Source organism: Crinia signifera, chromosome 2, assembly GCF_055691185.1.
Source record: "Crinia signifera chromosome 2, ASM5569118v1, whole genome shotgun sequence".
Lineage (NCBI taxonomy): Eukaryota > Metazoa > Chordata > Amphibia > Anura > Myobatrachidae > Crinia > Crinia signifera.
In genome coordinates this window covers 166100320-166127442 of record NC_139218.1, presented here as the reverse complement: position 1 = coordinate 166127442, position 27123 = coordinate 166100320, and the positions used below count along the sequence as shown (strand labels likewise).

Below are 27123 nucleotides of genomic sequence, written 5' to 3'. Positions count from 1 at the left end.
GGGGGTGGCGTGGGGGTGCATTTAACATTGTAATCCCCCCATTAGGGTGCTTATACAATTAAAAATTGTATAGGGGGCTTATACAATTTAAAATCGCATTGCATCACTGTGCATCGGGTGTATGGCATGCAATGCGATTATATATCGTACGACTTAATATCGTGGGCGCCGTGATAATACACAAGTACCTTATTTTCATATGTATCTTGAAACACAGTCATTAAAACAGAAACAGTTGTTTAGGAGCAGGGCTTAAAGTGGTCATGCAGAGGTGGGGGTACTAATTTCTCTATGCCACCTAATTACACCCCCTCCCCTCCCCCTATTAGGCAGAGACAGGGCCAGTGGTAGGGTTTTTGGCATCCCCTTGCAAACTAGAATGCTTTTCTGTTAGAATTACTGAGCAAGGCCAATGTGGAGGTTAAAATGTTCCACCTTACCATTAGAGGTGGTGGAACTCAGTTCCACCTCGTTCCCCCTCAATTTAACCCCTGTGTAGGAGGCTTAACATTTTGCAAAATACAGGCAACCTCAAAGTTCAGGTTGTGGATGACCATTTAAGGTCACAGGTCATATCCACCATGGCAAGACTGAGCACAAAACACAACCTACTTATACTGCATCAGCAAGGTCTCTCCCAGGTAAAGATTTCAAAGCAGACTTGGGTTTTAAGATGCGCTGTTTAAGCTCTTGAAGAAACACATGCAGATGCAGTGGTCGGCTGAGAAAACATTGTAAATTAGATGAAAGACATGTCAGGCAGCATCAGTGACCTCAATGTTTTATGTACAGCATTGGCGACTGCAATGTACTATGGACAGTATTGGTGACTGCAATGTTACGGACAGCATCAGAGACTGGAATGTACTACTGACTGAATCGTGAATGCATTGTACTATGGACAGCATGTATTGTATTATAGACAATATAGTACAGTATATAGATTATTTTTGGCTGGCTCCTCAGTACTCACTCAGTGAAGGGAATGCTGCAACTCTCACACCACAGATGCACATAAACGTTTAGTGTTCATTTTAGCACCCGCTATCTTTGAATACCCATGCGGTTCCTCTTCCCTGCCTGGGGAGTCGCTGTCTGCTGTAGTGCTTCTAGCACAGTGTGGTCTGTATATCAGCACTGATATGCAAGCCAGACCTGTGCTTGAAACACAGCAGCAGACAGCGACACCCCAGGCAAGGAACAGGAACTGCATGGGTTTTCAAAGATAGCGGGTGGTAGAATGAACACTAAACGTTGTCCCCCTCCCTGTTTCTCATCCCACCCCCATCTCTGACTTCGAACAATCAGTGCACCAAAAGTCAGGCAGTTACGAACAGCATTGAAGGAGTCATCTCAGCTCATTATACTGCTGCCGGGACACTTCTTTGCAGAGGTGTATCCTAGTGCCCACTGGCTCTATAAAATGGAAAATGCAGCAGTGCTGCTCTTGCGCTCCTTTGAAATAAAAAATGGCAGAAATAAGGGAGTGCACAGGCCCATGTTCCGCCATTGAAATCAAGATTATTACAGCACATTGATAGACAATTTTCTAAGGGGCCAGAGGGTGAAATGCAATAAATAAAGTTGAGTTTTTTTGTTAATATTGGGACAGCAAAGCAGTAATTTAGCCCGTAATACAGTGGAACAGTATAGGTATAGGAGTATTGCTCAACTTTCCCAGAGAAATTTGTTTTATTTTGTGTCTGCTATGTACCCAACATGGGATGGATTCATTTGATAACTGCATTATATGTAAAAAAAAATACCACACATCTAAAATCTACACTATTTTTCTATTTTTATCTTATACATTTGCATACCTCCTGAGTTATGTAGGACAGTCCCAGTTCCTGCAGCGCTGCCCACAAATTTGGAGGAGGTGGCATGATAACAACAGCAGAGTAGCAGTAAGCATGTGCTGAAGCAATGTTGTGAAGCCCGATAGTGAATTGACCCCGTAGCTGTATATTCCCATCTGAAGTACAGCAAAGCTGAAAGGTATGCAGTTGGACACAAGCTCACCTGGGTTAAGTTTAGACTTGGAAAAGTTGTAAGTGTGAAGGTTATATTTCATTAATAGTAAAAAAAATTATAGTGCAATAAGACACTTGCTTCAATATTTCTTTATTAAGGAGACATTTTTACAAAATAACAAAGACAACAATAATTTCACACAAACATCAAACACATTGAGGTGAGAAGGAAAGCACAGCCCATAAAGAGATACCTCCTATTTACCTCACCCCATTAATTTCCTGAAAACATAAGACAAAGACAATATACATGCATATTTAGTCTGAGTATCCGCCACCTGGATACCCTTCTCTCAGAATATATGGCTTTTATATCTCAGCATGGCAAAAAATATTATACAGACAGCACGAGACGCAAGAGGAATCCACCACTATTTAAGGGTGAAGGCCAGGATCTATTGCATGGATAAAAATCCGTTAACATTTAGCAGGTTACAAGATATCACTTAGACACACACACAAATGGAAAAGATAATGAACATAAAACACACACCCACCCTTTTATACCCCCTTTCTCTATGTGTGTGTGTGTATATATACATATATATACATATACACACACACATTTTCATCTATTTATATATGTATCTATATACTTTAAATTTCCTCTGTAGCATGCATACATTCAAAAATATAAATAAAAATGGAACACAAATCCCACTCAAATTCCCCCCCCCCAAAAAAAATCTACCTTTTAAATTAACCTTTTAACTGCCATTAAATTCGGCAACTTCCTCTGGCAACCTATTGTTTTGTGTATGTAACCTATTTAACCTCTTTTACATCATGGCAGAACCAAAAGGTCAGCTGATCATTGGTCAGCACAGATAGTAATTTCACTAATCAGCGATCACTATTTGGTCTGATTTAAAGTTATGTTACTCTTCTGTTTGTGGACATATGATCTGCAATGTAGTAAAGAGGTTAAACGCTCAGTGTTATTCTGGTCTCATTCAATCTCTCGATCATACACCTATTCCCCATGCTGATATCTACAAGGGCTTACATGCATTTTATGTACAGAATATCAAACACGCATCCCACTCCCAACCAGACACACAAAGATATTCGGGCTTACAGACAGGTCTCTGGTAATGATATGAAGAACACACTGCCCCCTAGAATTTATTAAGATGTTTAATATGGCTGGTCTCCCTTATCCATCTTCCTATACACCCTACCCTGTAAATCCCATATTTTCCCATTTTACACAATATACTGTTCTTCTCTCTACATTTCCTATATATCCTATTTCATGTATCTTCTGCTTTTCTCTAATAAATGAAACTATAAACGTATGTGTTATATAATATAAATAGTTTTCACCTCTAGTAATTTATGTAAGTGATATTTTCTGTATAACAATGTCATTCTACATTGAAGGGTTTATATACTAAATGGCATTTCTACAAAATGGTAATTTTTGGATGTTTTGCCACAAGATTTATGCATAATTGTTTTGGTGTATTGCTACATAAAAACCTCTACTTTAAACGTCTCATTTAGTAACGAAAACCCTAAATGTACAACCGGATATGATAACCTACAGTAGGCATTCTTTCTAAAAGAAAATCGATACTTTGGTTACACTAGTTACCCATATAAAAGCCTGATGGTAATAATATTTTCGGGGGATGGCACAAGTATAGAATTCAGTATATTCTAGTTATAGCTTCATATAATAGGTCTTTGGAAAACTATACTTGGAAGGAGATCTCTACCACAGCAGGAGGGTTACTTGCCATTGCTTTACTAGATGATGGGAAAGAGGGATTTGATAAAAATAAGTATGACTGGCACTGTCCTTAAAAGCTTATGCTATGCCTTCCTCTGAACAAATGCATTGTAAGTTTCTGAAACGTGACGCTCTGGTTATGAGTAGTACTAAATACATAAACCCCAACATTACCCCACACCTTAAAGTTTCCTTTCCAAAATCAGCACCTGATTACTATAAAGCAAATCTCAATCCTGCAACTTTGACACATTTAAGTATCAGGCGGCAGTTTCATAAAATGGGTTGTGTATATACATTATGCTTTGTATTACATAATAAAAATAATTGTAAATATAAGTGTATCAAGTATTTTTTCTGCTAAAACTTCAACATTTAGAAGCTTCTTCTGCAAGCATTAAGTATATACAGTAAAATGCTATTTATTATATCCTATACAAACTATGAACACGGATTATACTATTACCATTGAATTTAAAGGTTTCAGGGCTATTGCAGTGCATACTATATATACATATATATAAGACCCAGAGTAGCGCTCCCATTTTTCATAGTATTTTTTTTTTTTTACCAGTATTAGATATACATTTATTTAGCAGTGCAAACAAGGGATTTTAGGTAGCACGCAACACAAACCGTGCCTAGAACTGACTGAAGCTGTATTAACTACAAGTGTTGTGTTTGGATCTCCCTCTCTCTCATATATATATATATATATATATATATATATACACACACACATATACATACATATATATATAATATATATATATATATATACACACACACGCACGCACACACACACACACAAACATCTTGCTTGACTTAAGGTTGATAATAAAATAAACGTTCCTTTGCACTGGTCATACAAACAATTTCTAATTGCAGTTGCTTTTATGTAAAGTACCTTACCAAATAAGACAGTACAACTCTCCCTGACCATGTAAAATAAACATAATTTTATATATTAAATATGTATGGGTGTACAGTTTATACAACTTGTGCACAATACATATGGCTCTAAAAGTTAAAAAATAAAAATGAGATTAGCACCCATTGAGACCAATTCAAAGTTGAACACAAGCCGGCTATAATTATACTGCAAGCATGTAGCTAAATACAAATATTCACCCATATGCTAAATTGTATGCATCTCTAAAATTTTAAGGAACTCTACACAGAAACAACCCAGCCAAGCTTACAATTCCATGTACATGTCCTCGACTTCACCACCTTAATCTTAGCACCTTTGCCACCCACTTAGCCCACTTCAGCTGCAAAGGGAGATGTGACTTGTGTAGACACAAGGAGGTGCCACTTATGCCTTCTTGTGGTAACATTGATATCAGGATGTCCCAGTGGCTCTTGTCATAATAGCCTGCCACTTATTGGGTACATACTGATTTTAACATATGCAGGTTTAAGTTTTGGCTGCATTTCCATATGTACTAAGCTCTGGAATGTGATACACTCCAAAGCTTGGTACATATGGAAATGTGGCAAAGCTGAATTTTTGTATGCATTTTCATCCTTCGTACATCCTGCCCCCATGAATACTAGGCTCATGAGTGTGGTACATCTGAGTGGACCTAACACATAACACATGCATTTGAACTTGTGCTGTGTCACATTGCATAATGCACAGATACATTGTGTATCTCACTTTATACAGTAACATAACTTTTCAAATTCATTAATGTCCTATAAAACAAATTACAATTGTCCATATGCTAAATATAGAATTATCCCAAAAGGGTATATATCTCCAACACTATTCACTCCAGTCAGATATTTTTGTACACTGTAAGGTACATGCACAGCTGCTCTGTGAAATAATGTGTATGACTGAGATGAAGTATAATGCGACAACAACCCTCTAAGTTGGTATAACTGCACATTTTCATTCTGTAATATCAAAAGCTAAATTTTGTTTTTGTGCTCACTGGCAAAACCAAATACTTTAATGCAGCCATCCTGCTCTGAGCATGGTATACCCCATCTATCTGGGTGCCGGACGGGGTCCCGACAGTCGGGATCCCGACAGTCATTTACCCTACGTCGGGATCCCGACTGTTAAAACACAGACAGCCGGGTTCCCGACGGCCACCGGCTATTCTCCCTCGTGGGTATCCACGACCCCCATGAGGGAGAATAGAATAGGTGGCGAGCTTTGCGCTAAGCATGCTGTCTGAGTCCGGCCAGTCGGGATCCCGACGTCAGGCTAATGACTGTCGGGATCCTGACTTTCAGAACTATATACCACACTATCTATCTCTCCTGAGGTCTATGCTTAGGGAATCAGGTGCAAATGCTAAATAATAGATAAATGATATCTTAAAACAAGGAGAAACAGCAATTGCCTGTGCCTTATTTCTCATTTATACCTATTATTATTATTTACGCATAACAATCTGTGACATTCCTTTACAATATCACACTGTCCAGGGTTGGACAGTGTAATATTGATGTTCATCACAGTGGAGAAACTACCCATAACAACTCATTAGAATCTAATTATCACTTATCAAGTACCTCCTATCTGAACGGTAGCTGTGGGCAACCTCTCCACTTGTATTTTTAGAAGGTTTTTGATAAACCTCCCGCCAAGTGACTAATAGCACTTCAGAATACTGCTCTTATCTCTTGTGTTCTGAAGCACATCTGCTCCTTCTTTTGGATTGCTGGATAAAGTTAAATGGATTATTCTTAATAACATGACTATTAATGAGAAACAAGGCATTCACTATGCTTTTTTTATATACTCCTATGTATAATTATGATTAGTGAATCCAAAAAACTCTACCTCCTGGAATCATGTGCTGCTTATTTACACATCCCATCTGTGCAACAGTTCTTAGAGGCACAACCCTATGTATTATAACAGTCATTCAAAAACAATGTAAGGACCACTTCAGGCTCTCTATACCTAAACCTGATCTTCCGCAGAGTAACTCATCTGCTAATATTTATCTAACAATTTTCTAATATCATCTGCTAACAATGTAAACTCCTTAATGATTTTGTTTCTATTAAGTATTGTCTAATTGTGGCATTACCACTTTCACTTTTTGACATAATGAAAAAATATGTAAAAGTTTTAATGTACAGCAATTACCCCTCATTCTTGCCATAAGATCTGGTAAATAAATCAGAAGACCTGTTTCTGGATAGGAAACATCGAAGATGCCAAAATAAGCTCTGCCACTGATATACAGAAAGGGACATGTTTTATGAATTTAGAGGTTTTTGTCATAAAGTCTAGGGAAGTAAAATGAAAAAGCCTAAGATATACATACAGTATTATAAAATGAAACATTAAAATAAAAAGTGAACTCTATTTGTAAGTTACTTATATAAAAATTAATTTTCAAAAACTTATATTAATCATTTATTAAACTAAATGTATAAGAATAGTTCATAAATTAGTTCATAATCCATACTAAATTCTTACAAGAGACTGTATTATAAGAATGATGCTGCTTAAAATAGTCATTTAATACACATGAATAGGGTGTATCCCTCACTGAGATTATCTATTTTGTCAATGGCCCAGCGACTTTCTACAGCAAAGGAATTTCAAACATGTATGTTTTGGAAGACTAGTATGTCAAACATTTTTCTTTACCCACCAACTTAAAAGTACAATAGAAAAATTGTCTAGAACACATGAAAGAGGAGGACAAAGGTCTACCATTCCTAATCAACTTCAGGAGCTTGGTTACAATGGTAGGAATCATCCTGTTAAATGCCTATCTCTTTCAGATTTGTTCGTAGCTACAAGAGTCTTCTATACACCAACTTTGCCTTGTTTTGTACTGCCACCCCTTAGATGTGTTCCATAAGTCCTGGCTGCTGTGTGATAGGGATAGCCGGTGGGTGAGCAGAAGGTGCTTGTAGCTTTAAGTCTGCACAGCAAAGTGTGAGGGCTGAAATAATAGGACAAGAGGAATATTGTATGTAAAGTGGCTCTTTACTTCTTGCTGCCGAGTGCAAGATCCACTTCTTCTTCTGGCTTCAGTGGGTGCCACTGGGCAATAGGGCGCCGTGGGTTGGCTAGCATATCTGACCAATGTCGGAGCTCGGTTCCTGAGGCACTGCATCCAACAAAGATCTTGCCAATAGCTTCATTCTTACCAAGTTTGTCGTAGTCCAAGACAGTGATTACAACTTGCACTTTCTGCAGAGTAGATAAAAAATACAGCATTTAAATATAACACACTTTATGCACAAGTACATGATAGCTGAATTGATAAAAGTAAGCCATTATGTTAGTAATAATCAGGAAATAGTTATGCTGATTTGTTTCACGTAAATTTGTTTTATTAGTCTCCAAGCGTGTCTTTCTTTCTTCAGTCATCTTTAGCCAAAGACAGAACATGGCATCTTCAGTCCAAATATGAGATTTTGAAGGAGACCCTAAAAAGCCTGATTTACCTTGAAGTTGTTTCTTCTAAATCTTACTTAAAATGTGTGTGGTGTGCAAAACATGCCCTGTTGAAAGAAAACACTGAAAGACAACCTATGGCCAAAGAGAATCAAGTAAACATGTATGTGCACCCATTCATAAAGTCATTTATATAATGTCAGCATTCTCTGTTTTACCACTTTACTTTGTTTCCATTATTTGGCTTCTACATTTTTTCAAACAAATGCACTTTGGCCGAAAAGTAGGGGTACCACAAATCGAGAAGCATGATGCCTGTTCAATAACTAAAAGTGCACCTAAATATGCAGTTGCGGTCAAAAGTAAATGTTACGTCAAAATTCAATCTCTCACCCTTTTTAATAAAATAAACTTTTTCATTTATCTTGTAAATACTTCCTGGTTTACCTATATTCAAGGATTAAATTATACCCCATTTACACCAAAATCCCTGGTCGGACCCTGGTCTTTGAATACGGGAGTTTCCAGGGTTGGACACAGCTTCATACCCCATTTACACAGCACTTCAACCTGGGTCTGCACCATTTACACTGAACCTGGGTCAGCCCTGCTTTTCCCTATGGATGACATTAAAAATATCAATTTTAGGACTGATAAACTGCCAGGCAACCTTCCCTCAATGATTTAAATAAAAATTAAAAGACTTGAAAAATTAGCATTGAAAAATGTTGGCTTATTTTGCAAAATATTTTTTTCAAAAAGTTATATTCAGTGCTCAAGCACACATAGCGGTATAAAAGTGCAGCAACTCCCATGTGCTCCCCCCAGCTCCCTTCCCCTGCAGCAGCAGACCGAATCTCCCATGTGCTCCCCTGGGATACGGTCAGTTGGTCAACCTAAAGATGGTAGACAGTCATTAGGTCGACACTGCTAGGTCGACATACTGCAAGGTCCACATGGGGTCTAGGTCGACATGGGACAAGGTCAACAGGTCATTAGGTGGACACAAACATTAGGTCGACATGGTCTAGGTCGACAGTCAAAAGGTCAACATGGGGTTTATTGAGCCAACATGTGCCGACAGGCAGTATTTCATGCCCTAATATCCACCAGGGCAGTGATGGCTAACCTTGACACTCCAGCTGTTGTTGAACTACACATCCCAGCATGCCCTGCTACAGTTTTACTATTTGGCCATGCTAAAACTGATGCAGGGCATGCTGGGATGTGTAGTTCAACAACAGCTGGAATGTCAAGGTTAGCCATCACTGCACTAGGGCATGGTGGGAGAATAAAATAGTGTGCCGAGTCCATGGACACTTAAAATGGTGTAATTCGGGTAAAACTAATGACCTGTTGACCTAGACCCCTGTCGACCTTGCAGTATGTCGACCTAGTGGTGTCGACCTAATGACTGTTGACAATCTTTAGGTCGACCATACAATCCATACCCTCCCCCCAGTCCCCCCCAAAAAGAACATAAATGATTTCTGTAGATAGGGTATATATCCCTAAAAAAATGGAGTAACTGGAGTGGGAGGCACATCACGCACCCTCCTCCTTTAAGCTCTTGGTCCCGCTACTGCCTGACAGCGCTGATTCTTAGTGCCAGATAGGGTTGTGGCAGGTCCACCTGTGTAGTGCCAGGTAGCAGCCTGTGTGCACTGTCCGCACTGGCTGCTGTCTTTTGCTGCTGCAATGCACTGTGGAATGCATGGCACTGACTTACGGAAAGGCGTCCCGTGCTTCTGGTATCCTTTCAGTACTACCTGGATGTCCAAACCTGGCTTGGGATCATTTACACCGCTCACAAACCAGGTCCAATCAGTGTTCCACTCTGGTCAGGACCTGGGTAGGAGTCCAGTGTCAATGTACCTGGGTTGGTCCCTTTTACACCAACACTGACCTGGGTCCGACCTGGGTTTTTCCTTGGTGTAAAAGGGATATAAATGAAGAGAGTAATGGGAAATAGGCATTTTTAAGAATAATATCACAATGCTCCACTGAGAGACTGGCAGCTGTAAACCAGGTGATAGCAGTGACTGCACTCCTACAGATAGTGCAGTCAGTAGTGGCAGGACATCAAGACATCTTCCATACCGCTGTACATCTATGGATTTTAGCATCACAAATCATCAGGCTCAAACACTGCATTCAAATCTTTACATTTAAAGTGTGTGTGTGTGTGTGTGTGTGTGGGGGGGGGGGGGGGGGGGTATTCCTGAAAGCTTGGAGGGTGATGACATTGTAGGAGATAAAGTACCAACAAATTAGTCTGTGTCATTTTTCAAACACAGCCCGTATAAAGTAAAGCAGAAGCTTACCTCTCACAATTTTGTCACAACTTTAATAAATACCCTCCAGAATTTACTTTCTTTCAAAATATCCTCCTTCTCCTCTCACCTATACTACACAAACACAGGTAAAATTTGCTGCTGTCTAAGTTCCACTCTGAGATACACTTACACATTTGCTTCACTTAGAACATTATTGTTGGAAAGTTAAGGTTCTACTTATCGGGCTGGTTAGCATTATGTGTACTCCTCTCGTTATGCAACAAATTAGACAAATACTGCTACTTGATGACAGGTTCCCTAAATAAACAATAGATTGCTATGTTTGGTTAGAAATAGTATAACATACAAGTGACTGTAAGGTAAGATGTTTAAATAATAAAATTCAGTAATAAAACAAATGGAACTCAACATTAGTCTAAGAAGACAAGGTACTTGTGTATTTTGGCGGCGCCCATCGCATCGCATACCATAACACATACGATGGTATGCGATGCGACGCGATATCGTACGATAGTGCACGATGGCATACAATTTTGAAATTGTATGCCATTGTACATGGCATACGATGCCATACGATGCGATGCGATACGATTAAACATGGGTGCTTATACAATGTTAAGCACCCAAATGGGTGCTTACAATGTTAAATGCACCCCCACGCCACCCCCCACTATAAACGTGAACCCGAAGCGTGGCGAGCGCAGCGAGCCCGCGAGGGGCGGCGGTACGCGTCCTACGACCTTTTCATACCCCCACTATCCACGTCGGCGTGGAGTTGAGAATAGAATAGTGTGGCGAGCGCAGCGAGCCACCGAGCCCGAAGCGTGGCGAGCGCAGCGAGCCCCGCGAGGGGACGCGGATACCTTCACAGTTATACGCGTCCCCTCGCGGGCTTCACAGGTGTCCGCGTTGCCACGGACACCTGTGAAGCCCGCGAGGGGACGCGTATAACTGTGAAGGTATCCGCGTCCCCTCGCGGGGCTCGCTGCGCTCGCCACACTTCGGGCTCGGTGGCTCGCTGCGCTCGCCACACTATTCTATTCTCAACTCCACGCCGACGTGGATAGTGGGGGTATGAAAAGGTCGTAGGACGCGTACCGCCGCCCCTCGCGGGCTCGCTGCGCTCGCCACGCTTCGGGTTCACGTTTATAGTGGGGGGTGGCGTGGGGGTGCATTTAACATTGTAAGCACCCATTTGGGTGCTCAAAAGCACCCTTTAGGGTGCTTATACGATTTTTTGTCGTATAGGGGGTCAAAATCGCGTCGCATCGCATGCCATCGGGTGCATGGCATGCGATGCGATGCGATCTGTTCGTCGTACGACGGACATCGGGGGCGCCGCCAAAATACACAAGTACCGAAGACAACACCTGTACTGGACTGGTATAGAGTCCGATGGGTTGGAAAGAATCTAATTCAATTACAGCACTGGTCGCAGCTTAAGAAAGGAATCCAGAACTGAGAGCCGAGTTGGCAAATGTCCTCACTATACATATGGCATCAACATCCAAGTGTGGTGGACTGACCTTCTGTAATGGGTGGATGTTGCGTCAAGCTGTAAGTTACTGCAGTCAGGTGTGAGACTCAGGAATTATCCACAGGAACTTACCTACCTGCGACATTTTCTAGACTCAACATTTTACAGAATGTTAGTCCACCACACTTGGCTCTCGATGCCGTACGTATCGTGAGGACATCTGCCAACTTGGATCTATCAGGACATAGTTCTGGATTCCTTTTTCCAGCAGTGTTCAGTGCAGTAACTGAATCAAGGACTCCTTCCAACCCATGGTACTCTATACCAGTCCAGTGCAAGTGTTGTCTTCTTAGATGTGGAAATCCCCTTGGTTTATTGCTGAATTTAAATAAGAAAACATCTTACCTTACAGTTACTTGTATGTTATACTATTTCTAACCGAGCACTGTAATCTATTGTTGTTTTATTGTCTTTTTGGGAACTATTACCTAATCAGCAGCAGCTGTTTGCAAGCGACCTTGGCAAGCACCCAAGATTAACGTTGTTATTTTTGGCAGGTTCCCTAAAGAACTAGAAGTGATCTACAGTACCTTCATCTGCTCAAATGGAATCTCAAAACTAAAAGACTCATTAAAGTATGGGTTCAAAGTCTTCTTCTTCACCGTTGTCTTCTTCTTCTTCAAGCGCTTCCCATTCTGCATCAAATGAATTTTTACATAGGGATCTAGAGAGGAATAAGACCAACATTTAAAGGTACAGATCTATGATCACTCTATTTATATTATTTATAAATAACATATAAGCATCATTAGAGTGATCGATATACAGAGGTCTATTGGGAATTTAGAGTGTCCCTGGAAAATATATACCTCTATACCATAGGGCATGTGTATCAAAATATATTTACGGATTATCCTTTACTGGGACTACTTGCAAATATTATGGGGAGCATTTACTAAATTGGGAGTTCTATTGAAGATGGGATGTTGTCCATAGCATCAATCAGATTCCACATATTTATTTAGCACCTTCTAGAAGATAAAATATGGCATCTGATTGATTAATAAAGGCAACATTCCATAATTAATAGAACTCCCATCTTTCTACATTTACCCCTATGTCCCACCTGGGGGCAGCATCAGAATTCTTCAGGTGGTGTCAGCATTTGTAGCCTATGGCACTTGCTCATATGTAGTCAATAGATTGTACATGCTTAGTAGTGAGGTGACCGCTAAGTGCATGTGGGCCAGATGTATCAAGCTTTAAAAAGTGATAAAGTGGAGTGATAAAAAAACTAGCCAATCCGCTCCCAATCATAATTTTTTCCAAACCAAACCTATAACATGTGAATTAGGAACTGATTGGCTGGTTGTTTACCAATCTCCATTTTATCACTTTTTGAAGCTTGATGCATCTGGCCCTATGTCACAAAATGGTATAATAGAAAAAGCGGTACTTATGTAGTATCTGGGCGTCCGATTTAGAAATCGCATCGCATCCATAGGATTCAATGTTAAAATGGTCTGAGTCCATTTTAACAAAGAATTCAATGGGAAAAAGGGGTCCTTTTCCTTTCCCCACTATCCAAGTGGGCATGGAGTTGGATATAAACCTGTGGCGAGCGTAGCGAGCCACCGAGCCCGAAGCGTGGCGAGCGTAGCGAGCCCCGCGAGAGGACACAGAATACTTTTTAAGAAATATGCGTCGCTTCGCTCGCCACGCTTCGGGCTCGGTGGCTCGCTGCGCTCGCCACGCTATATAAAATCAACTCTATGCCCACTTGGATAGTGGGGAAATGAACAGGACCTTCTTAACATTGAATCCTATGCAAAATCGCATCGAATCGCATTGCATCGCATCTGATTGTATGCCTTAAGGTAAGGCATACAATCACAAAATCGGCAGCCCAGATACTACATAAGTACCGAAAAAGCACGGTACTTATGTATTATCTGGGCTCCCATGTTAAATGCACCCCATTTTTTAATACCCCTACTATCCAACTACGCATGGAGTTGATTTTATATAGTGTGGCGAGCGCAGCGAGCCACCATGCCCGAAGCGTGGCGAGTGCAGCGAGCCCCGCGAGGGGACGCGGTCTCATAAGAAATAAGGGAGCCCAGATATTACATAAGTACCAAAAGCACTAAGTGGCTCATTTATTAAACCAATTTTGTGGGTATAAACAATAGAAGTAAGTATTCCCTAAATGTATGTATGTGGCACCTACATATGCCCATTTATAATCGCTGTGGCCGCTATATGTAAAATTTACTTAACACATTGGAAAGCTTGAACCTGTTCGCTAACTCCATCTTAAGATGGTGTTAGTCACCTCCAGGTCTTTAGAACACAGCCCTTTCTTGGTTCTCATCCGACCTATCTAATCGCTCTTTCAGTGTTCGCTTCTCTGATTCTACTTCCACTTCACTACCTCTGTCAATTGGAGTACTACAAGGCTCAGTCTTAGGTCCTCTGCTCTTCTCAATCTATACCTTCTCTCTTGGCAAATTAATAAATGCTTTCAGATTTCAGTATCATCTGTACACTGATGATACTCCAATCTATCTATCCTCCCCTGAATTGTCACCATCAGTATTGCTCCATGCCTCTGAATGCCTTTCTGCCATTTCATCTTGGATGGTATCTTGTCACCTCAAACTCAACAATTCCAAAACAGAATTAATTATATTCCCACCAGCCTGTTGAGAACACAACAATTAATCCTACTCCACAAGCTCGCTGCCTAGAGGTCATCCTCAACTCTAAACTGTCCTTTATTCCTCACATTCAATCGGTCTCTAAATCATGTTACATGCATCTAAAAAAACATCTCCAAAATTCATACGTACCTTACACAAGACACTACAAAACTCTAATCCATGCAATCATTATATCATGCATTGATAAATGCAATAGCCTCCTTACCAGTCTTCCTAAGAAAAAACTCTCACAACCACAATCAATTTTGAATGCAGCTGCGGGGCTGATCTTCCTGGCTAGAGGTTCAACGTCTGCTAATCCGCTCTGTCAGACCCTCCATTGGTTGCCTGTATATTACCGCATTCAATATAAAATACTTCTACTTATATACAAAGCCAATACTCAGACTACATATATATCTTAGACTACTTATATATCTTCGCTTATCTCAAAATATATGCCCACCCGACCTCTCCACTCTGCACAAGATCTGTGTCTCATCCACACTCATTACTTGCTCCCACTTACACTTGCAGGATTTTTGTTGGGCAGCACCCACCTTATGGAATGCCCTTCCATATACATTGAGACTCTCCTCTAGCTTCCAAACATTCAAGCGTTCCCTGATAACTCACCTCTTCAGGTAAGCTTATCATATTCCGGAACCCCCACATAACCTCCAGTACTTTTACTATCGAATTGCATTCCATCAGGAATGTCTTGTAATCTGGTAGGACTGCCTTGCTATGTAATTCTATCCTTATGTATCCCGTCTATTGTCCCTATAGTCTGTAAGCTTGCGAGAAAGGCCCTCCTACCTCTATGTCGGTTTGTTTCTACCCAGTTTGTTTTATTACGCTTTTTTCCAATTGTAAATATTACAAATTTCACAAGAACAAAGATCATCTTGATCCCTCCCCTGTAACAGACATTCATGCAAGTGCTGTCTGATGACTGCATATGCACAGTACTGTAGGTCCTGCAGCATAAAGAAACAGTACCCACTGGAATCTGCTCCATAGCCTCGTACTGGAGCTCTGCCCCTGTGTCTCAATTAATTTGTTCCTTGCCCAGCAGAAGCTCTGCATCTTTGCTATGTTAATCTAGTGTGTGTCAGTACTACAGCACTGTGCACTGATGTCCATCCCCATACAGCATCTCTTCCCTCCACCTGGTAGCATGAAGAGTGTTGGGCAATGACTTATGGCATGCAATAAGGCATAGTTTCTTTCTGCACCATCAAATTGTGGGTGACTAGATATAGGAGACATTAGTCTTTACAAAGGTTGTATAGTAAACAGATGAATAATGTAACTGGAATAATTACAGGGTTTATACACTGTTCAAAAATAGGATTTTATATACCTATTTGTAAATCCTTTTCTTGGAGTCCATAAGGGCTACTGTGGATTCACTTAGAACAATGGGGTATAGATGGGGTCCAAAGGAGCCTGTGCACATAATAACTTCAACCAGGGTGTGCTGGCTCCTCCCCTCTATGCCCCCTCCCACAGCTCAGTCTAGGTAAAACTGTGCCCAAAGGAGGAAGACAAACTTGAGAAAAGGAAATGGTCAGATAAATGAACCAACACACCATTCACAACATAAAACAACAAACTCTTGTAATAACAACTTGCCAGACAAGTTCTAACTCCACCTGCAAAATGGCGAACCACTGAGGGCGCCCAGTATCCCGTATGGACTCCAAGAAATGGAGTTACCGGTAGGTATGTAAATCCTATTTTCTCTATCATCCATAAAGGATACTGGGGATGTCCCAAAGCTTCAAGAACAGGTGGGAATGTGGCGGGACCATTGAACCACCACCTGCCCAAACTGGATATACTCTTTGGCCAGGGTATCAAACAAATAATAGTTATTCTTCGCAGACCAAGTTGTGGCTCCGCATAGTTGCATGGCCGAGACTCGACGGCAGCCGCCCAAGAGGAGCCCACAGATCTAGTCGAGTAGGCCTTGACAGAACTCGGAACAGGCAAAGCCACTGAAGAATAAGCTTGTTGGATAGCATTTGACTGCTTTGAAGCAGGACATCTCCTTTTGTGAGCATCATACAACACAGAAAGGGAATCGGACTTCATAGTACCAGCCTTCATTTTAAATCTTTGAAGCACGTACAACATCTAAAGATCTAGGAATGTCAAGGGAACAAGACAGAGCTGTAAGGTGAAACACCGAAACCACCTTCGGCAAAAATTGCGGCCGAGTCCTGAGCTCCGTTCTGTCCTTGAAAATCTTCAAATAAGGAGACTTACACAACAAAGCCCCCAATTTGGAGACCCACCTAGCTGAGGCCAAGGCCACAAGCATGGACCGTTTTCCATGTCAGGAACTTATCCTCAACAGAGTTCAACGGTTCAAACGGTTCAAACCAGGAGGACTGCAAAAAGGTCAATACCACCTCCAGATCCCATGGGGCAGTGTGCGGTACGAAAGGAGGCTTGATGTGCAGTACCAAAGGTTCGATATCAAGATATCGATAGGGCGCTTTTGAGAGTGAGTGGTTTTACTCAAGCAGCAGCAATTTATCAGGGGTGTCAAGCCCTTTAAACAGAAATACAAAAAGAAGGTGGTATGCTGTGCTGAACAATTAAAAACTATAAATAATAGTTAAAATGTATAGACATTTAATAAACATATATGAGAAAATACATACATAGCATGCTAAATAGGTTAAAAATGGAACCTTGAAAAAGCTGTTTGCTACACAGCGAAACGTGTTTGTGGACAGGTGCTATTTCCCCCACTACCCAGACACAGTTATCCTTGGCTGACTGCGACAGAGTCCAACACAACTTATTTCAATACTGGGTTTGTGCACCAGGAACCTACCCTCAATTATTTGGCAAGCGTGAGACCAGCATATCCAGCCTGCTGCAACCATCCAGCTTCTGCCACCTCACCGGAGGAACTCCACGTAGCCATCCATTTGAGGCATTTGCATCTAGTTGGTACCAATAGACTGTTGCACACTCTAAAAACTACCCTCATTTTGGACTCCAATTGCAAATTGGACAAGTCAGGATCAGAGGTCACGGGTGACTATTCTACACTCAATATGCACCTTTGTATTAACATGTTTTATTTCAATGTTTTACTTATTTAGCATGCTATGTATGTATTTTATCATATATGTTTATTAAATGTCTATACATTTTTAACTATTATTTATAGTTTTTAATTGTTCAGCGTAGCATACCACCTTCTTCTTTTTGGATGTGCAGTACGCCTTGTAAAAATGTCTGAACCTCCGGCAACAGAGCCAACTTCTTCTGAAAGAAGATGGACAAAGCTGATACAGTATCTGCACCTTAATGGAGCCCAAATGCAGCCCCATATCCACTCCAGCCTGCGGAAACCAGAAGAACGGACCTAGTCAGAACACTGTAGAATAATTTTGTCTCCCCTTATACCATGACACATATCTCTTCAAAATCCAGTGTTAGTATCTGGAATTCACCGCCTTAGTAGCCTGAATCATGGTAGGAATTACGTTTCCTGGAATACCCTTTCTGGCTAAAATGAGCTGCTCAACCTCCAAGCTGACAAACAAAGCCATTGTATGTCCAGATAAACGAACGTCCCTTGCTAAAGAAGGTCCCTTCTTAGCGGAAGAGGCCAAGGCTCATCCACTGATATGGCCAGAAGATAGGCCCTTTATGGCCAGTTCGGGGCTATCAGAATTTCTTGTACTCCACCCCTTCTGATCTTGCGGAGTATTCAGGACAGAAACCTAGGCTGCAGCGAGTGAGAAAGTCTGCCTTCCAGTTTTCCACGCCTGGAATGAAACTGGCCGATATGGTCCTTGCGTGCTTTTCTGCCCAGAGGAGGACTTTGGAGACCTCCTGCATGCAGGCTCTGCTTTTTGTCCCTCCCTGGCGTTGTCGGACTGCACCTGATTTTGGAGCAGATGGGAGGCCTGAATCAGAGCCTCGTAAATTGTCCAAAGTTCCAACACTTTGATTGGAAGAAGAGAATGTGGCTTGACCACCGGCCCTGAAACTGTACCCCTTGGTTGACAGCTCCTCAGCCTCCTAGGCTTGCATCTGTTGTTAAAAGGACCCAACAGGTGGGATAACTGAAGCCACCACGCCAGTGAAACTCTGACCTGAGGGGAGAGACATATTAGCCAATACATGTGCAGGTGGGAGCCCGACCATTTGAGCAGGAGATCCAATTGAAAACTCCTGGTGTGGAAGCGCCCATATTGAATGGCCTGCTAGGACACCACTAACTTCCCCAACAGGCGAATACAGAGATGTACTGAGACCAGGTTTAGAGTCAGCACTTCCCTGACCAATTCCTGAATGGCCAGCAGAAAGAAAATACTCTGGGCCATTGTGTCTAGAATCGACCCCAGAAATAAAAGTATCTGGTTACGAAGCAGGTGAGATTTCTGGTAATTTTGACGCCACCCGTGCTGGGACAACAGCTGCATGGTCTGTGAAATGCTGGCTGACAGCTGTTCCCTGTACCCATGATTATGAAGAAATCGTCCAGGTAAGGGATGATGTTGATTCCCTGCAGCTGCCATCACCTTCGGTATGCTGTAGGTATGGCTAGAGGTGGCTAGATGGGGATGTGAAGGTACGCATCCCTGATATCCAGAGAGGCTAGAAACTCCCCCTTTCCAGGTCGGAGATCCCCGCTCTCAAGGACTCCATTCTGAACTTGAACACTCGTAGGTACGGATTCAGGGATTTGAGGTTCAGAAATGAGCGTACCAAGTCGTCTGGCTTTGGCACTATGAATAGGTTTGAGTAGTAATTCAGACCTCTTTGGGGAGAAGGGACTGGGACAATGACCCTGGTCCGAACCAATTTTTTGCAACACCACTAGTAGCGTATCCCGAGTAACCTGGGACACCATCAGACCTGACTTGAAGAATCTGCAAGTTTGTATCCCTGGAAAACAACATTCTGTACCCAGGAATCCTGGCAGGAAAGAGGACAGAAGGGACCAAAGAAGAACAGCAACTGTGCCCCCTAGGGATGGAGGTGTGGCATCAGGTTGAAGATTTGAGGAGGCAGAGTCAGTACTCTGGTTCTGGGAGATGGCCTTGGTGGGTCTATGCTGTTTTCCTCTACTGCCCCTGGCGGCTTTGGAGGCACCCCATGGCTTACTGAGAAACCTCTCCCCACGACTACAAGGGGTGGGGGGTTTGAAAAGGACCGCCTGACAGGCGGAGTTGCTGAAGGGAGGAAGGTGGCTTAAGAAATCCAAGCGTTCGGCTCCCCTCCAAACATCCACCCCCCTGTAAAGGGAATCGCCTCTAGCCTCTTTTTGGATTTAGCATCAGCCATCCACATATGCAGCCATAAGGATCTGCATGCTGAGATAGCCATTGTGGAGGTCCAAGTGTTAATGATACCCACCTCCTTACAGGTATCAAAAAAGAACATGTGTGATATCCTGAATGTGTTTTACCAAGGTTGTCATATCAACCAAGGTCTTTCCACCCACCAGGACGTCCTGAATTTTACCCGCCAATGAATGAATGGCATGAGCCATCCAGCAGCCTGCAATAACTGGCCTATGGGATGCACCAGCAGCAGTGTAAATAGCTTTTAGCATGCTGTTAATCCTTCTATCGGACGGATCCTTTAAGGCAGCTGCCCCAGGAATTAGCAGAACCCTCTTTTTAGATATACAGGAGACCGAGGCATCCAGTGCTGGTGGGATCTCCTAGAACCCTCTGCCTTCCAGAGCAAAGGGGAAGGTGGACACTAGACACTTGGGAATCTGGAATTTTTTATCCGGGGATGCCCAAGCTTTCCTGAAAGGGTCATCCAAATTCTTAGAGCCAGGAAAGATGACACTAGCCCTTTTCTGTATAAAGAAAAAGGAATGCTGTGCCTCAAATTCATCTGCAGGGATATGTAACACATCTCTGATGGCCACAATAAAAGGTTCAAGGCCCTGAGTTGGATAAACCTCTTCCAAAACAGGCTCCACCTCCTCACCTTCTTCCTGCTCACGCATTTGTATTGCGTTAACACCTGAGGAAGAAGCAGCCAGTCTGTCAGATGTTGAAGTATGACAATTGCCCTTATTCAGATCTGATCACAGTACAAATTTGTTCTCAAAATGGGCAAAACCTTGTGCACTGCAGGTGGGGCAGATGTAACGTGTAGAGAGAGTTAAATTTGAGTTTCGTGTGTTGAAACTGAAATCTAAATTGCAGTGTAAAAATAATGCAGCGAGTATTTACCCTGCAGAGAAACATAATAACTCCCCCAAATGTAACTCTCTCTATACATGTTACATCTGCCCCACCTGCATTGCAAATGGATTTGCCCATTTTGAGAACAAATTAGTACAGAGATAAGATCTGAATAAGGGCTAATATGTGTAACCTGGGCACAAACAGGCTGTGGTAACAGAATCTCCAAGTGTATAATGAGCATTGTAAAGTTTATTGATTAATAATAGGTTTGCTAACTACTAATACAACTTTTACTACTACATATATTTTCTACTGTGTTTTACATAATATTTATTATACATTTTGGATTATATAACAAAGATCAATACTTGTGAATAAAAGTTGTTTTAACCCTTTGAGTACCAACATATCGGTGATAGATCCGCTACAAGACCTGCCATGCCAGGAAACTGACACAGTGGGACATACAGTAGTAGCTATTTGAAACAAATTTTGGACTGATAAAATAATGACTACATTTAGCATTCTCACATTAAGAACTGCATCACTGCACTACATCTCCACTGCATCAGGTCCTTGTACACTACAGTAATTTAACACACACAGGCAGGCACCCCATGGCCCCATATTTATTAATATAAAAATAGATGATAATAAATAAATATATAGATTCTATATGCAATTAAATGAAATTCCTGGGGGTAATGGATGGTCGCGCAGCCGAGACACAGCCGGGCATGCAATGACTTCCGTAATTAAATCAAGTTTCCCAGTTTGATTCGTACCCTATACAATGGGTTGATGAGCTGGTAGAAAATTTAGCCAAGAGTCAGTATCTTACTATGCTTGATTTGACTAAAGGATATTGGCAGATCCATTAACAGAAGCTGCTGTGACAAAAACAGCATTCTCTACCCCAGTGGGCTTATTTCAATACAAAGTGCTGCCATTTGGTTTACACGGGCCCCAGTAACTAAGAGAGCTAGGAATAAGTTGCTGCGGCCCCACAGGGAATATGCAGCTGCATATTTAGTCAACATTGTTATGTTTAGCTCTAACTGGAAATCACACCTACCAAAGGTAGAGACCACACTAAAGTCTTTACGGGCACATGGGTTTACTGCCAACCCTGAGAAATGTGCCACTGGTATGGTGGAAGCCAAGTCAGGTTAAATCTCAGCCTAGTAAGGTACAAGCAGTCCTCACTTTGGGGTTTATTCTAGTTCATTCTTTCTGACAAAATCCTTCTTAGATGGACAAAACCATGTGCACTGCAGGGGGGGCAGATGTAACATGTGCAGATAGAATTAGATTTGGGTGAGTTATTTTGTTTCTGTGCAGGGAAAATACTGACTGCTTTATTTTACACTGCAATATAGATCTCACTTTGAAGAAAAACCCCACCCAAATCTAATTCTCTCTGCACAAGTTACATCTGCCCCACCCGCAGTGCACATGGTTTTGTCCATCTAAGAAGGATTTTGTCAGAAAGAATTAACTAGAATAACCCCCTTTGTGCCATATGCAGTAAGCTTCAAAAGTGATAAAATGGAGAGTGATAAACAGCCAGCCAATCAGCTCCTACCTGACATTTTCAAACACAGTCTGTGAAATGGCAGGTAGAAGTTGATTGTCTGGATGTTTATCACTCTCCATTTTATCACTTTTGAAGCTTTGTGCATCTGGCCCTTAGTCTAAACCCAAATGTAAGTCACAACTTTCTTGGTCTGGTGGGATTGTATCGCAGGTTCATCAAGATTTCGTCAATAGAGTGGTTCCGCTAACCGAATTTCTTAAAAAACACAAGACAACGTGGTCTAGACCAGTGGAAACTGCTTTTCTGGATTTAAGATGAGCTTTCTGTAAAGAGCCTGTCTTGCAAGATCCTGACTTAAAAAAAACAAAACAATTTGTTTTACAGATGGATGCCTCAACTGTAGAGCAGGAGTGCTCAGCAATTAAGTGGGCAGTGAAATCCTTAAGATATTGGCCCTGACTCTGGTTGGCTCGCCGCCCATACGAACGCCTGCCCCCACTATCCATCTGCAAATTTCCCTGCAGCACTGCGAATGTATGTTTTGCATAAACATCCAATTGCAGGCTTGTGTGTGGGCCTGAAATCATTTGATGGTCGCCAACAATTGAATAATTTCTGTATCGCTCCGAGAACAGGGTGGGCAGCTGACATTTGGTGATGTCAGCCGCCCGCCCGTGGAAGGCAGGTGGCTGCCCCCGTTTGCAAGTTTTCCTAGGCGTACTCAGCGTTTTTGTGGGTATGCCCAGAAAATGCAGCCCCTGCCTGCCTTCTGCACACCCCCATCCGCTGCAAGCACCCCGCAGACTATGCAAGTCACCAATGGGACCCGCAGTGAAGACCTGCATATGTGCATAAGCGAATATAAGCACGTACAGGCCGTCAACATCGGTCCCCGTTGCGAATTCGCAATGGGGCATGCCAACCAAAATGAGAGCCATTTTTTGTTTATTTGTTGGGATGGGAGTTTTTGTTGATGCATACGAAAAAATAAGTGAATGGTTGTGTTACCCATTGGTTTTTGGCTTTACAGCCATTTGTCTGAGGTGTGTCATTGTCTGGGGAAACAGCACCTTAAAGCGGATGCCCTTTTCAGGAGGTTTGTAGGTCCCGATCCTCCAAGCAACCCTATGGTGAAGCTAGGGGAGGAGGAAGAAGGTGAGATGGTAAAAGTGGTGGAGGGCTGTGTACCCTACACAAGTAAAGGTCGGTGAGGCAGAGAGCTCACCTGAAAATTCAGTAGCTTCACCAGGGTGGTTGAAGCTAAGGGGGAGGAGTGTGGCAGAGACAGTATCTCTCCACATGAGAGTAATGTGGAGGATCCAGACCAGGTTTTGGTGCAGTAGCAACAGCAGGGTTGTGTAATCAGCAGCACCTTTCCTCTCCTGATATACGTGTTTTCAGGGCAGAGGGTAAATGTTCATGATGGTGAATTAGCTGCCCAAGCAATAGGCCAGAGTGTGGGCTACAGTACGGACCACTGGAGTATTTGGAAGAGTCTGTACTATGCTGTGATTACCTGTATGCTGCTGCCTGTAACTACACTTGCCTGTAATATTTACCTGGTATGCTGTGACCTGCTACCCAAAATAAAGACCAAAGACTTAATTTGAATCCAGTGTATGTGCTTCCTTGTCACTTTATTTATCATTACTGCTCACCTGACAAACCACCAACGTCCATCTTTTTCAGATTCTTGGCTTCCAGGATACAGACAGTCAGTTTTCCGGCCGTGGGAACATAACGTAGGGAAATGCAGATATCACCTAATTTCTCAGGCTGAAAGTAAGAGTCAGCAACACAGTAATTGAGAAAAGAGAAGCTTTTGTGAAATGTAGTTTATCTGTAATAGTTTAATATATCTACATTTTCACACTGTTTCAAGCTCTTGTGCTAATTTATCATGGATCACTAATCAGAGAATTTGCATATTACTATCGAATGACAGTGTACATGTGCAAGGGAATTAGCGACCAAAATTGCATATGGATTGGAAACAAATATGGCATTACTGACAGGCATTTGGGGTGCCCAGGAGTTTCTGAGCAGGGTCTGTGACGTCAGCGATGACCACTTCCAGCCTGTCTCAATCACAGATTAGTGGAAGCCTCAGACCTACTCACATTTGCACAGATGGTAACAATTTAGCAAGGTGTGTTTTCTCTTTTTGTCTGGGCAGCAGCTTTCTTCTCACAGTCCACTCTGAATTCTCACATTAGAATAACGTAATGCCAGCAATAGGCATGGAGTGGGTTAAACATCCCAAGGCTGTTGTGTGACCTTTGGAAGCATGTGACTCGGTGTTCCAATAAGGACTAAGGAAGGGGCAGTGTTAGCTTGGATATCAGGTCAGGAAAGGGAGGAGTCTTCCTCTCTTTCCTGAAGGTTTTCCCGCCCTCCCTCCCTTATGTTATTATGGTGGGGTGGGTGTTAATTGCGTTGGCTGATAGGCGGGAAAGAACATCAGGTTAATAGAATTACTTCTTATTCAAATGATGATGCTACGTATATGTTTGCTTTTCGGTACGCTTGCCTCTCATTGGTTTAGGTCTTCGCTCGACCACCCGCTCGGGGGGCAGCGACCCCACCCGGATGGGTGGGTAGTCAATGCAGTAGGTCGAGCGGATACCGCTTGTTAGGGTAGGCTTGATTACGTATGCAGATTGTGTGGGTGGAGCTTAGTTAATTAGCCGTTCTTTCTGGGCCACCATTAATTAATTATTAATAAATTAATCTAGCTTAAAAGTGCTAAAATAAATCAGCTAACAATTTCTGCCAAATCTAAGTCTCCGAGTCTTTATTTCAGGTTTAGTTCGTAAGATTTGAAATGTGATGTATATACATGCTAGAGGTCACACACATCAGATGCTGGGATGTTTGACATTCCATGCGGAATTAGGCCCTCTGTCATTTGTACTAATATTTGCTATCCTTTTAAAGCTTTATTAAATAATATCTTACTGAAGAATAAGCTACTGTATTGCCAGTAAAAATCCTGGTAATACAGTAGCTTATTCTTCAGTAAGATATTATTCAGTAAGACATTACCTTCGGACTTAAGACCACCTCTATAAACATTAAAAATATTTGAATTGATTTAAAAATGAAATACACTTGTCTATGACTGGGCGTTTCCAAGTATAAACTTCTTCATAAAAATCAATTAAATTAAAAAAAGATCCAAAGAATTTTATTATAAAGCATCAACAGAATTTCTGCTTTTAAAATACTTTTTGTATAGTTGGACAATAGACAAGAGTATATCTAGACTGAAAGAAAAGAAAAACTTTCAGGTTCTCATACTAGTGCAGTTGAGAGAGTCGGAAAATCTGAAGTGGTTCAATGTACAAAAGTGTAAAAGGGCAAATAGCGATTGTACCCCTTGCACTAGCCTTACATGATGTTTAGGATTAACTTTTGGACACCCCTTGCAAATACCTATGTATGGTCCAGAGTAAAGAATCCAACTGAATTTGTAACTGATGTAGTTGAACACTGTGGGGGAAATTTACTAAGAAAGTCAATTACAGCTGATCCGAACGGGATCTGCCTTGATTTGCTGAAAATATGACAGGAGGATACAGCCAATTAACTAAGCTGCTGTATTCTCCAGATTCATATTTTCCAATGTCAAAGTCATTTGTATTTGGCTGCCGAGTTTGACGGCAACCAAATGTGGATGAGGCTGAAGCACAGATCAGTGAGATATGTGCAGGCTTCTCTGTGTAAAAATAGATACATAAACAATTAAAAAATTGGGTCCCCCCTTCTGAGCAAACATCCCCAGGTTTATTGAGCTGGTCCTGGTTGCAGAAATACAAGGGGAAAAAAATCAAATGGGGTCCCCCTGTATTTCTATAACCAGTAACAGGCTTTTGGCCTGGTCCTGGTTCCCAAAAATGGGGGACAAAAGGAGTAGAGGTCTCTGGTATTTCGTAAACCAGCATCGGGCCCCAACAGCCATGCAACAGCCTGGGAAAACTATTTATATTAGTTCCACTGGCCAAAATGCCAAAACATGACACCCTGGCTGGTCAGCCTGGGCCGGGTCCCTGGGGAAGTGGGGACTCCTCAAATAAAGTGTCCCTCCTTCCAAGTGACCTCCAGCCTGGGTCGTCCCCAGCCTCCCTGGTCGGTAGAAGCTGGGCTGATGGTGTAAAAACAGTTAATAAAATGTAAAAAAATTGATATTGGGGACTGTAGTAGAACTACAAGGCCCAGCAAACCTAACCCACATGCTGGAACTTGGAAAACCACAAGTCCCAGCATGCGGGTCATTAATGGGCCTGCTGAGACTTAATCCCACTACAGAACCAATACCTAAATAAAAGAGACCCACACAAATAAAGTATACATTTATTACACCCTTCACGCATCCATACTTACCTTTCTTTATCAGATAGGTTTGGTCCATTTGTGTAGAAAACAAAAGGGTACCTGTGAAAAAAGAAATTATTCTCACCATCCATCCAGTGTAGATCGCGACCTTTTCTTTCCAAGTAAGCATCCAGGGGTTAAAAACGCAAAAAAACCTGGTCCATACAAACCGAAGGAAACCCACATGAAAACCCATGAATGCCAGGTCCCCCCGTGACTCTTGTCCTGGCAGGACTCAGTAGCCAATCAGGGAGCGATAAATCAGCAACGCTCCCTTGACTGGCTGAGCTCTGTTTCTATTTAGAACAGGGAGGGATTCCCCACTTTAAATAGGCATGTGAACTTTGTGGTTTCCTTTTTTTTGGTGTCAATGTCGACATTGGAGCAGATGGACCCCCA

At 42.0% G+C, this 27123-nt stretch overlaps 1 protein-coding gene across 1 annotated transcript in view; it reads right to left on the bottom strand.

Annotated features, from left to right (window-relative positions):
* Positions 1-2107: 2107 nt before the first annotated feature.
* Positions 2108-27123, bottom strand: part of LOC146060196 (synaptotagmin-2-like) — a 135007-nt gene continuing 109991 nt past the window's right edge. Inside the window, exons 7-9 of the mRNA XM_083173165.1 lie at positions 24009-24126; positions 12517-12650; positions 2108-7945 (exon numbers count right to left, since the gene is read on the bottom strand). Coding sequence (XP_083029291.1) covers positions 7739-7945; positions 12517-12650; positions 24009-24126 — 459 coding nt within the window. The 3' untranslated portion in view covers positions 2108-7738. The remainder of the gene's footprint in view (positions 7946-12516; positions 12651-24008; positions 24127-27123) is intronic.